This window comes from Gouania willdenowi, chromosome 10, assembly GCF_900634775.1.
Source record: "Gouania willdenowi chromosome 10, fGouWil2.1, whole genome shotgun sequence".
In the NCBI taxonomy this organism is placed as follows: Eukaryota; Metazoa; Chordata; class Actinopteri; order Blenniiformes; family Gobiesocidae; genus Gouania; species Gouania willdenowi.
This window is the reverse complement of record NC_041053.1, coordinates 29,208,596-29,220,962: the sequence shown is the minus strand read 5'-3', so window position 1 is coordinate 29,220,962 and position 12,367 is coordinate 29,208,596. Positions and strand designations below refer to the sequence as shown.

General features: G+C 36.0%; 1 protein-coding gene across 3 annotated transcripts in view; it reads right to left on the bottom strand.

Annotated features, from left to right (window-relative positions):
* arhgef6 (Rac/Cdc42 guanine nucleotide exchange factor (GEF) 6) overlaps positions 1-12,367 on the bottom strand; it is a 38,765-nt gene that overhangs the window by 20,692 nt on the left and 5,706 nt on the right. For all 3 annotated transcript variants that reach the window (XM_028460498.1, XM_028460500.1, XM_028460499.1), the window contains exons 4-9: positions 7,179-7,297; positions 5,877-6,081; positions 4,069-4,121; positions 2,253-2,347; positions 1,920-2,015; positions 378-500 (exon numbers count right to left, since the gene is read on the bottom strand). In XM_028460498.1, the coding sequence (XP_028316299.1) occupies positions 378-500; positions 1,920-2,015; positions 2,253-2,347; positions 4,069-4,121; positions 5,877-6,081; positions 7,179-7,297 (691 nt within the window). The remainder of the gene's footprint in view (positions 1-377; positions 501-1,919; positions 2,016-2,252; positions 2,348-4,068; positions 4,122-5,876; positions 6,082-7,178; positions 7,298-12,367) is intronic.

Here is a 12,367-nt window from a genome sequence, read left to right as displayed (position 1 = left end):
ATAATTATCTAAATAAAAGAACAACAATAAAAAAAATAGCAATAATAATTAAAAGGATACAAATACAAAACAAATCTAATAATTAATTTAATGGTTTACCAAGCTGGATTTACATAAATGTAAATATATATTTTATATTAAAACAATTAGGAATCTCTTTTTCAAGAGAGCCCTAGAAGCATCTAGGTTGTGGAGAGTGATGGCCTTTGACTTTGACACATAAACAGGTTTAGTCTTGGTGGAATCCACAACCTTTTGAACAGATGACGATCCCTGTAGAGGGCTAGAGAGCTCGTTGTGACCAGAAACATGAATAATTTCATTGTTTGAGGCATGTGACAGGTAAACAATGCAGATTTGAGAGAACGTGCACTAACCTGTGGTCTGTGAGGATGCAGACAGCTGAAGGATGGCTTGAACAGTAAGCTAGGTACAGGCTCTTGATTTGAGGCATCAGATTCAAATAGCAGCCCGCTATCCGCTGCTGCCCCTCTGGAACCCTGCAGAGAAACATCTGATGATCAAAATCTGATATTTGTAGGAATTCTTGACACGTTAGGTGATGTGAGAAACAAGGCCTATATGAATAGGACACAAGTTATAAATATGCAAATGTCTTCTAATTAAAAGTCATGAGGACAAGCTGTCTCCGAAGTGAAATGTGACCCAACAGGTGAGTGCAGATGAGCTTCAACAATCCTAGGAATTTAATTCTGATTGTGTACACGTTACACATTCTTGATGTACTTACGGACCTTCCCAAGCCCAAAGGCAGTCATTATAAAGTCTGTTTAAAGGTTAGAGGTTTCCAGTGTTTCATCACATCAATGATCCATTCTTTTAAAAAACAATAAAACACTGTTAAGCATAAGATTGTGGAAAAGTCACGATGGCTGAGTTCACACTGCAGGCAAAAGTGGCCCTAATCCAATTTTTTTGGGGGGGGTCACTGTAAACACTCAAATCTGACCAATATCTGATTTTTTCAAATCAGATTTAGACCTATTTGTGTGGCAGGCTTACCACTAAAAACAAACATAAATGTGTCATTTGTATGAGGAAAAAAATAGGTTTTAATTGTCGGTTTTGGGTCGGGCACGGATATAAACACCTAATGTATTGATTAAATCCCGGAAGTTATAGAGGAAATCTTGCCTTCGTAACATACCCCCTTAGTGTAGTGTAGCGATAGTTAGTAGTTAAATTTTGCTGCACTTATTGTGTGTTTTTGTGTTAAATTAACCATATTTAAATGTTTTTTTTAATGTGTTCAAGTAACGCAAACAGGATTTTGTTAAAATTGTTTTAGATTTGGGTTTTGGATTGTAATGTTTTACCAAAAAAGTGTATTTATACATCCTCTTACATAATCATTGTAAAAAAATAATTTTGTTTGATTATTTAAAGATATTTGCTAATAAAAAAGTGGTCATTTGAAAATGAAAGAATTACTTGAATTAAGGGAAATCAAATGTTGCATATTGAAACTTAAGCATTTCCTACCTTTATAAGTTAATGCCAGTAATCCTTCCTAATCTTTCCCTCTACTTAAAGTGAAACCATGAAATTTTAGCATTTCAGTGTATTTCAAACTGGCAGCATCATTCAGTACTTTGGAAGTAGGTTTCAGAAAGGTTGGTGACCCCTGCCCTACATGGTGTTTCTTTCTTCACACTATACGAAGTGCAATCTTTTTGCGACAACAATGCATGTTTTGTTCTTGCAAAAATAAATAAAGTACCGTAAGGTATAATACATTAATACCTTATTATAAACTTTAGTTTAGACATGCAACAATGGAAATGAGCTAAAATATATATTACAGTGACAACAAGCTTAATGCGTCTTAAGATCATAGTTTTATAAAATCTAAAATAAATAAAGAGTTTGTTTCCGTGACGACGTCCTGTGTCACTTACTTGGTACAATCCTCCAAAGATGAACAGAGTCCTTGCTGAAAGGTGAGTATCTCCTCCAGGTTTCCACACAGGGTGGTGCTGTCTGCACTGCTCAGCCTGTATACACCAATAACAGCATGAGTGCACATTATAAACATCAGTCAAACTACTCTCATCTTAAAAAAAAAAAAAACACTGGGACAACACCTTGGAGGGACAACATTGATTTGTTTCAGTTGAAAAAAGGACTCAATATCTACCAAAGATTGCATTAAACTCCTGAAATCAGTATTTTCTTCCCTCTCTGCTTGTGAGTTAATCAGATTAAACTACTGTATTTGTTTGGTCTCATACTTGTCACTGGCTTGCAGAGGTCGGAGGTAACTGCTCAGCACTGTTTGCAGCTCTTTGACAAACTCCCGTTCATGCTCCAGAATATCCTGCACCACCTGCACGAGCCACAAAGCACGGAAAAAAATCTTAAGAAATGCCGTTACCCTCTGAAATAAACTTTATAAGCTGATCAAATAAATGCCATTAAACCTGTTTTGAAATCTGGCCATCTATCGCAGTGTGCATTGTGTGGGGAAGAAGTTAATTGTTCTGTACATTTGTTCCAAAGAGAAAATCATAATCATCAGGACACTATTTTGATGTTGGAAACATTTTCAACTCCAAGCATAAAAGGATAAATCATAGTTTAGATAAAAAATTTAGACCTATATTTTTAAGGCCAACATCAATTGGAATAAAATGTGTACAAGTCGTTACATAAGGAACACTATATTTTAGCATTATTGTATTACATTTTTTATAATTGGATATAAAAAGTACATGGAATATAAAAAGGTATGACCAATCATAAGAATATATGACAAAGATAAAGTCATCTAACACTGGGTTATTCTTAATTTTAATAAATGTACTTATACTGTAATTAGAGATGCACCGAAATTAAAATTTAACGCTTGGTCGACTATCGAATGCGGTTAAGTTTTTCACTTGGCTGATTTTTTTTAATAGTGCATAAATAGCCTAGAATACATTTTTAAACATGTTTTTTAAAGAAAGTAAATATTTATTGAATATTCTGACATTTTTTAAATATTCCAGTCGCCTTTGCTTTTCAAAAAAAATCCCAACAAAGTTTTACATTTGTACTAGGCCTTCAAATAAAACAAAACATGCATTCCAAAAAAAAACTAAAGTTCATTAAAGATAGATAAACCCACAACAAATGAATCATTGTCCTTTTGGCACAAGTCTGCTTAGCGACAGTAGATAGGCTAATAATGTAAACGTAAGGCCCTATAAAATATTTTCCAAATTCTGTTTTATTTTTTCCCAAATTCCATGTTTTCCACTTTAATTTTTTAAATTCTATTATTTGTAGAAATATTTGTAATTTTTTAAAAGAAAATATTAGTTTTTAACTCCAGTGAGGAAACAAAATAAAATCTAAATAAAAAATAAAATAAGATACAATTAAAAAGTAGATATAAGTTGTAGTGACATGGATTATTCTGACTGCTCCTTTCTAATTATGGTAACTATAAGGTGAAGATGATTAAAGCTGATCATGTTCTCACGGAGCACCGCTGCGCTACACAAAAAACGGACGGAGCTTTTACAGGCACAGCAAAGTTAAACGGGCAGTAAGAAATGTGCGTCGGACACCGCGTCACTGCACGTTGTTTGCGTCATTGCGTCACACGCAACTATTCGGCCTTGCTTTCAACTCACTCCACCGAAGGCCGAATGTTGCTTTTTTGCTATATTCGGTTACAGAATATTTGGTGCATCCGTAACTGTAACACAAGAGTAACGAGAGAGAGGTGATCGAGGAACTAACCTGACATCACTGACTCAAATTTCATAAATACTGGTGATTTACGAACCGAGATATGAATTTCTGAAATTTTGCCATGGATGAGAGATAGGGATGTTTTTTATTTGTGAAACTGATTCAGAGTCAATATATTGATTCGGATCCCCTCCAGAATTTAATGGAATCTTCCATAGTGTAACAGAGAAACAAACAAACAAATATTACATCATTGGCAAAAGCAAAAAACCAAAAATAACAAATAGTACTAATAATATGAATGGTTAAAAAGTCATCAATCGTGTATTTCTCACTTCTTTGACCTTAACGTTGTCATTGACTCACCACACTGAAGTAGTTCTTGGTCAGTTGAGTTCCTTTTGGAGACGCTGGCTTTTCTGTAGAAGACAAGTGAGAGAGAGGTTCGTCTAATGCTAATAAAGTCATACCATACATTAATTAAACTGTGTGGTAGAGCCGGGCGATATGGAAAAAAATATATCTCTCAAGATTTTTTCTCAATATGACGATATTCAAATTCAGGAAATTTACTTCAATCTCTTGACATGTTTCGACTGTCAACTTCCAGCCTTCTTCAGCGGCGTCTGCATTCAGACAACCTTTTCCTGGTTAAAGGTTGTCTGAATGCAGGCATCAGCCTGTGCCTGCCTTCTCCCGGGGGCCTGATCGAGAAAACACATTCCCCTACCTAACCCAAACCCTAAAAAATGTTGCGATATTGGGTTATAACCTAAGCCTAACCCTAAACCTAGGACGCTGCGTACTTGTACTTTCGTAACCGTACCAATAACAACGGGGGTTGTCCGTACAGCAAAAGTACAAATAGACACTTTCCATGTTTAAAGCAATCTTTACACCGATGTCCCGCTCCAACTCCCCGCTTCCCGGGGCCGTGGACCAGGTTATCTGGCTGCTCTCTCTACGCTCAACGGCGGGTCTGGGCCCCCTCACCCCGGCGGGACTGTTGACCGGAGCAGTCGACATTCCGCTGGATACACTTTTATACTTTAATTACGAGTTTCCTATGTTTATATTGAAAAATAAAGTGCACGTTTTGAAACCATTGTTTTAATGTTTGTGTCGAACAAAACACACATGGTTAGGTGCAGTAGGTAAGTAATAATCCAGAAATAAATTACATTTTAAGATGTTTAAAAAACACAAAACATATTTCTCTGTGACCGGAAGATAAACAAGGGCTTTTTAATGCTCATTTGTAACAACAACCCACAGCCACAACCTCCTAGCGGCAGGATGGCCAATTGCATAGCAAGGCCTTCCCTCCAAGCAGAAGTACGTGGGCCAACCACCGCGTCACGTTGACAGCATGCCCTCGGCATGGGTCCGGACGCTGAACCTTAAATCAGGCTTAACTGAAACCCTAACATACTATTCAAAAGAAGACAAAAATAACTTTCTGGAAAGATATATAATACAAATATTGATATTTTTAACCCAATAAAGTCTTACTAGAAATACGCAGGCACATTTATTAAAAAAACAGCTTCAATATGTGCCAATTCTGGCTTTTTCTCCTGTAAGGAGACAGCATGTGTGAGTGAATTCTGTAGTGTGGCTTGTTTAGTAATAGGTCTGGGTTAGGACGCACTCAGAAATCCATCTAACTGTGCTTTTTATGCTCTTCTGAGAAGTGACAAAAGCAGAGACTCCTAAAACGAGTACTGTAATATAAAATTAGCTATAAAATAAAAATAGATATCGGCAATATTGAAATTTCATATATCGCCAAAATAGAAAACTCGATATATCTTGAATCTCTATATATTGCCCAGGCCTACCATATGGACATGTTGCCAGTGACATGCTAAAATGGAGACAGCCTATGACAGGTACACGTGTAAAAAACAAACTCCGAAACAAACCCTAAATTTCTACCAAAGAACTTCCTCTAGCAAAGAACGGTGCTCATTTTGTTGACAATGTCTGATGAGGACAGATAAAATCCAAATGATGACTGAGGACTTAACACAAACAAACACTACTGTAATAGTGTTACACACTTTCAAGTAAATGCTATTGTTTTACTCTCATAACTCTCATTAAACAAAGTAACATGAAGCAAGCAAATACTGCAGTTAGACACAGAAATTTTCATAATGCCGCTAACTCACCGCAGGTTTTGACTTCTCGGACATAGTTACTGGGAAACCAGCCAGTCTTCCCATTGAGGGTCCCCTCCCACCATCCTCCTTCCTCCTGCCGCAGCACCAGGATCATGTCACCTTTGTTGAAGGACAGCTCATCCTCGTTGTTCTGCTTGAAATGAAAGCGGGCCTTCACCAACGGCTTCCCTCCACTGCCGTTCTCCGACATTTCCTGTTAGAAACATGTTTAAAACAGTTGGTTATGAAGGTTACATCTAGAGATGGGCAATATTATTGGCCAATATTCACCATAAAATGTAATAACGGTTGATGTTGTAATCGGTGTTTCCACCACTATTGAAAAAAAAAACCGGTCTTGTTGTTTGAGACTAAATTTCAAAAATAAATAAATAAAGTTGAATCAGTTTTCTTACTTTGTACAGATTATTTTTAACGTGAAATATAATCAGTGGAACATCACATTAAATGTAACGTTAATGTGTTAATTCCATGAGAACATATATAGTGTTGCCTAAAAATAGGTTAAGGTGGAAGAGGGTCAATGTATTTATCAGCATCGGTTAATATCAGAAATCAAGTGTTTGATAATATCGCCATATCGATTATCGGCAAAGAGCTAATATTGAACATCTCTAGTTCATACATTGAGGCAAGTTTCAAAAGATGAAAGAGGTCTGTAATTTTCATTATAGGTACACTTCAACTGTGAGAGACAGAATGTGAAAAAAAAAAATCAAGGACAGGTGTCTTTTATTCACATAACAAGTTCAAACATGTGCCGTTAATACAGGTAATGAGTGGAGGATAGAAGAGCGTCTTAAAGATGAAGTAACAGGTCTGTGAGAGTCAGAATTATCATTTGTTTATAAGTGCCAAATACTTATTTTATGCAAGAATTTACAAATAAATTCTTTAAAAATGGCAATGTGATGTCTTGGATTTTTTTCCCCATTCAAAGCCCCAGTACCACTACTCTTTATATCCTAAAGAATCAAATAAAATTATAGATGTTTATATATTTTATTCATATTTATATTATTTATTATATGTAAACACCATTCAACAGCTTCAATGCATCACTGCAATAAAACACATTTCTCATTTAATAAACATCTATAACAAAGAGACTTCAGTGGTTGGCTAAGGCCTTTCAATGCACTAATAGGAAATGATGTTAAAGTTTGAAACATTTTAATTTGTAACAAATAACCATTGGAGGAAATGATGCCTTGAATCAATAAAGTTAAGCATATGATTACAGATATTTGCGAGCAGCATTGTTTGAAGCAATAACGCTGACGCTTTTACCACAGATTTGGATTGTCTACGCAGAGAGCCTTTGGATTTGGCAGAAGACAGCGAATGTGAGGACGTAGCCTGATTAGGAGAGGAGGCATCGGACTGTGAACATCTCTCAGCAGCACAATCTGTGGACACACAGAGAGGAAATATGGCACCTCATGTTTGAACCGCAGCCACGTTACATCTTAAATCTTAACTTGAAAATAGACAAACAAAACACAATAATTGACATCATTAAAGTTAAAATCCAATTACAATATCTTTAGACTGCACAGATTTAAAAAAAAAGAAAAAAGAAAAACTATGAATTTTTATTGAGAGAAAAGATAAAAAAAATGTTCTATTTAATCTGGCAACCTTTTATGAACTACTTTATTAACAACAAGAAGACATAGTCATCAACATCCCCCGCCAACCTTTTCCTAAATGTCCTAAATCTAAGAACTTAGATGTATACATAATAATATATTATTGCATCAGAATATAAAATTACTAACTGTCTTAAACAGTTTCTAAGAAAAGCTGTCTCCTTTGAAGATACCTCGAACAGAGTAAAAAAAATGGCACAAGGGCTATAACTCTGGAAAAAATAATTGCTGACTTCTCACTTTCAAACTCCATCAAGGTATTGATACCCTGAAGCCACACAACGAATTTGGTTATCCTAACTGTTTCTGAGAAAAACTGTAACCAAAAATGGAACAAGGGCAATAACTCCAAAAAAAAATTACTGCGCACTTCTCATTTTCAAACTCCATCAAGGTATTGATACCCTGAAGCCACACACCAAATTTGGTTATCCTATCTTAAACAGTTTCTGAGAAAAACTGCACCCTTTGAAGATACCTAGAACAGAGCAAAAAAAAAAACAAAACAAGGGCAATAACGCAAGAAAAAATTAATGTGCGCTTCTCATTTTTGAACTCCATCAAGGTATTGATACCCTGAGGCCACACACCGAATTTGGTTATCCTATCTTAAACAGTTTCTGAGAGAAGCTGTCCCCTTTAACTCGGACGGACGGAGCTAAAACCTATATCCTTCTTCCACACTTTGTGGCGGGGGATAATAATTAGCCCAGCTCATAAACGAAAGATATTAAACTATGTATTTTCTTTACTAGTTTTTGTATCTGGGTACTACGTGTGCAACGCTAACATTTAGAGAGCATAATCATACTATCAAGCTGTGCTAAAAGCTGAAATAAAAAGAGTTTGAAAAAAAACAAACACTGAACATAAATAAAATCAGAAATATCAATACAAGTACTCAACACAAATCTAATGAACTATTCTCAGCTCTAACCAAAAACCCATCCAATCTATCCTTTCACACAATGTATTTACTTTATTTATAGGAAATATGTCAGCATTAACTCACATAGTTGACATTATTCCCCCTACTTTGGTCAGCTATAGTGCAGTGCCCAATGTAACCCATGCAAAAAATCCCAATTAACCCATTCTGCTGACACAGTCCCATCAATCAGCCACTAGAGCTCAAGACATGTGATTTAGGGTCAGTGGTTGCCAGGAGAGAAGCCCTCAACACGCACTGACAGAAGTATCAATTTTGTTGTCAGAGCAGTGACGCATGTCAGCGGCGCAAAAAAAGAAGCAGAAACCTTACATTTAAACTTCCACTGGATGTAAATAATTCTAAGACTGGATTTATTGAGACATTTATCTGAAATCTATATAACAAAATCTTTAAAAGGCTTTACACTCAAATTTCACCAGTCTTCCAAATTAAAACCAGTCAGAGTCAATCACACTTAGGGCTGAATAATAGAATAATGCAAAGGACGTTGAGGGTGAAGGTAGGTGGAGCCCTGATTTGTCATTTGTATTCAGATTACATTTGAACAGCTTTGTCAAAATAATCTTAAAATGAGTGCAGGAAGTTGAAAAATTCTAATCAATGTGAAGCAGCAGGATTCAGAAATCATGTTTTGCCAAATATAACGAGTCACTTGGGATTGAATATAGCTACTAAGGTGTGAGATCCGCTTAGCATCAAGTTCAACGATAAACTGTTAGAGCCAGATATTATGTAACAAATACTCAAAATGTAACCCAAATTTCTCTTTAACATTTTTAATGAAACCCAAAATGTCATAACTGGTCAATAATGTAAAAAGATCCTGAGGCCAAAAAAAAAAAAAATACTTGTTTTACTTTACATATAACATGGGAGGACACGAACGGGAGAACTGTCTCGTCGACCATTTTGGGTCGTTGTTACATATCGGGCACTAACATAAGTTACAACGGATATTTTCCTAAAAGCCATCCTATGATCATATATAGTCACTGTACGATTATTGTATTATCTAAAAATAGTCTGCATAGACTATTACACCTGCAAACCACACACAGTGGATTAAAAAAAAAGTACAAATTGTATTTATAGCCTGTATTTTGCAGATTACCCAAGAATGAACCACAAAGTGGATCTGTTCTAGCTCTGAAATAAAACCGTTTTGTAAACATTATGTTTGGCATGGTAGTTACAGTCAAGTTTGTGCAGGCCAAAACAGACAATGAGACAATTTATTAAAAGTGGAATGCCTTGAGACATTTCCACACACATTCAGGCAGAACATCCCAGAAAACTTGGGTCTGACACTGATTTACTAACAAAGTCCTGCCTGTAGAGCAGCATTGCCAAACACCCGCTTCCAAATAAACAACTGACAATTTACATAGTAATTTATCTATATTCAATCTATTAAATAGAACATATTCACTTACATTTCTAGTGTCTCAAATTGGGTGCAAGGCAAGGTACGACAGACAGAAACCAGTCTGCCATGACCAGCCCTGACAATCACACATTCACTCCTACAGTTACAGTTCAAAACTTCAATTATCTAGAGCAGTAGTTCTCAACCTTTTCAGCCTGCGACCCCTAAAATAAGTTGCAAGAGACTGTGGACACCCCACTGTACCTGAAGGTGGTTGAACACCGACATGAACATTGAAGAACAGTCATGTGGAGACAGGGCCATCTATAAGGGAGAATAAAGGGGAGAACTTTTTGTGGCCCGTCCATAATGGACCATAAAATGATGGTCCATTGTTCTATGAATCTGTGCTAACCACATTTATTTATTTATTTATTTATTTATCTGAATAATATCCACTGTTATCCAGGAACGTTTATTATTATTTGGTCTATAGTATATAGTCATCTTAAAGATGAAAATCCTTGTTTTAATCAGAAATAAAATGGGTTAAAAGTGACAAAAAAAAAATGGTGGAAAAGGTGGTGAAATGGGGTTTTGAAAACCACAGAAATTGGTTAAAAGTTGCAAATTAGAGTAACCAAAAATGAACAGAAAAAGTGGTTAAAAAAAGGGTTCAAAGTGTCACCATTGGAACAATTAGTTTAAACTGGCAAATAATGGGCATGAGAGATTGTGAATGTGGTTAAATTGGTATAAAAAAAGCATGAAATGTGGTTAAAAGTGACAATAATGATTCAACATATGTGACATTAGGTATGAAAAGTGGTGGAAAAGGTTTTATAAGTGCTGAAAATGTCTTGAAAGTGGAAAAAATGTGCAAGAAATGCATTGACATTTGATGGAGGAGTGGCAGAAATGGGAGTAATGTAGCAAAAAATTTATTAAAAGGGCAAAAATGTGGCAAGAAAAGTGATGAAAATGGGTTACACTATGGCAAGTTTGGTGTAGTTGCAGAAAAAGGGTAAAAATAAGCCAAAATGGGCTCAAAGGCATCTGGCAACCCCCTCCCAGTGTCTCGTGACCCCAAATAGGGTCCCGACCCAAAGGCAGACCTAGAGAACATGTAAACCTCTTGGTCCTCTTGGACTATCTACCCTGTGAGCCGAACCTTTGAGCCAGAAGTACTAACCACTACCAACGCACTGACCTTGACTCCAACCTTCAATGAAAAGCCATTTCACGTTTAAGGATTCAGAATCTGAAGGCTATCCCATTAATCATCAAATCTCACAGTAACTGAAGTGTAAATATAATATTTATTTCCTGCTCAAGCACAATCAAAGGCACATTCCCCCACTGTGCTGTTTACATACAGCAGGGAAATCAATAAGTTTTTAATACACTGAGACTATATGGATCTCATATCAAATATACACAGAAGGGCAATATTCTTAAAATACCACCTACAGTAAACAAATAACACACAAATGCATACGTGTGCACTGGACAAAGGGTGCACATGAGGAAATGTGGCTCACAGCATGATACAAATTCACACTGTCATGCCAGCTGCCCATGGCGTTATGACTTAAAACAGCTTTATTGTCAAATCCACAAACACAAAAGATAAAAACCCTTGATTACCACACAAAGCCAAAACCAATACATGGTTATTCTAAACAAATAAGATACTGAACCTGAGCAGCTGGGGCTGAGCCAGGAATCGTCACCTTAAATAAGACCGCAGCGTTAAACCTTTATTACACAGGACAGGGGGTCATTCTGCTCAATCAGCCATGGGTTCATTTGATTATTAAATAAAATAATGTAATTATTCATCTGTTAGTATCATTTATGGCAAACATGGGCAACTAGCAGCCCTGGCTCTAATTTTGTGCGTCCCCCAAAGTAACTGAGTGAAATGACTTCAAAAAACAAACAGACATCCCCCAGAAAAATACACTAGAAAAAAAAAATAAACAAAATTACTCCAAAAACACACAAATGATGACAAAGAAACCCATAAGAGACAAATTACAAAAATGTCAGATATTTACAAAATGAAAACTAAAGCAAACAAAACAACAATATACACAAAAAGGATTTGAAAATTACAACATACACCAAAATGACTCCAAAACCACAAATTGACTTCAAAAACACACAAAACGACAAACATGCGCAAAACGACCACGGAATAACACAAAACAACACCTAGAACACACTAAAGGACAATAATAACACAAAACAACATAAAAAAGACACAAAGAACCACTAAAACACACATACTCTTTATTATTTCTTGTGTTAATGCTCAAACCGCTCATTATTCTAAATGCTAACATGAAAAAAACGTGTTTTGGTCCATGCTGTCATAACAGGGGATTTAGGGGGTCTCTCAAAGAATGCTGACCTGAACTTAAATATCCTTATTTCCATATTCCCTCATTTATAATCAAAATGGTATTTGATTCCACATTTCCTTGTTATGAAGACAAGTCTAGAA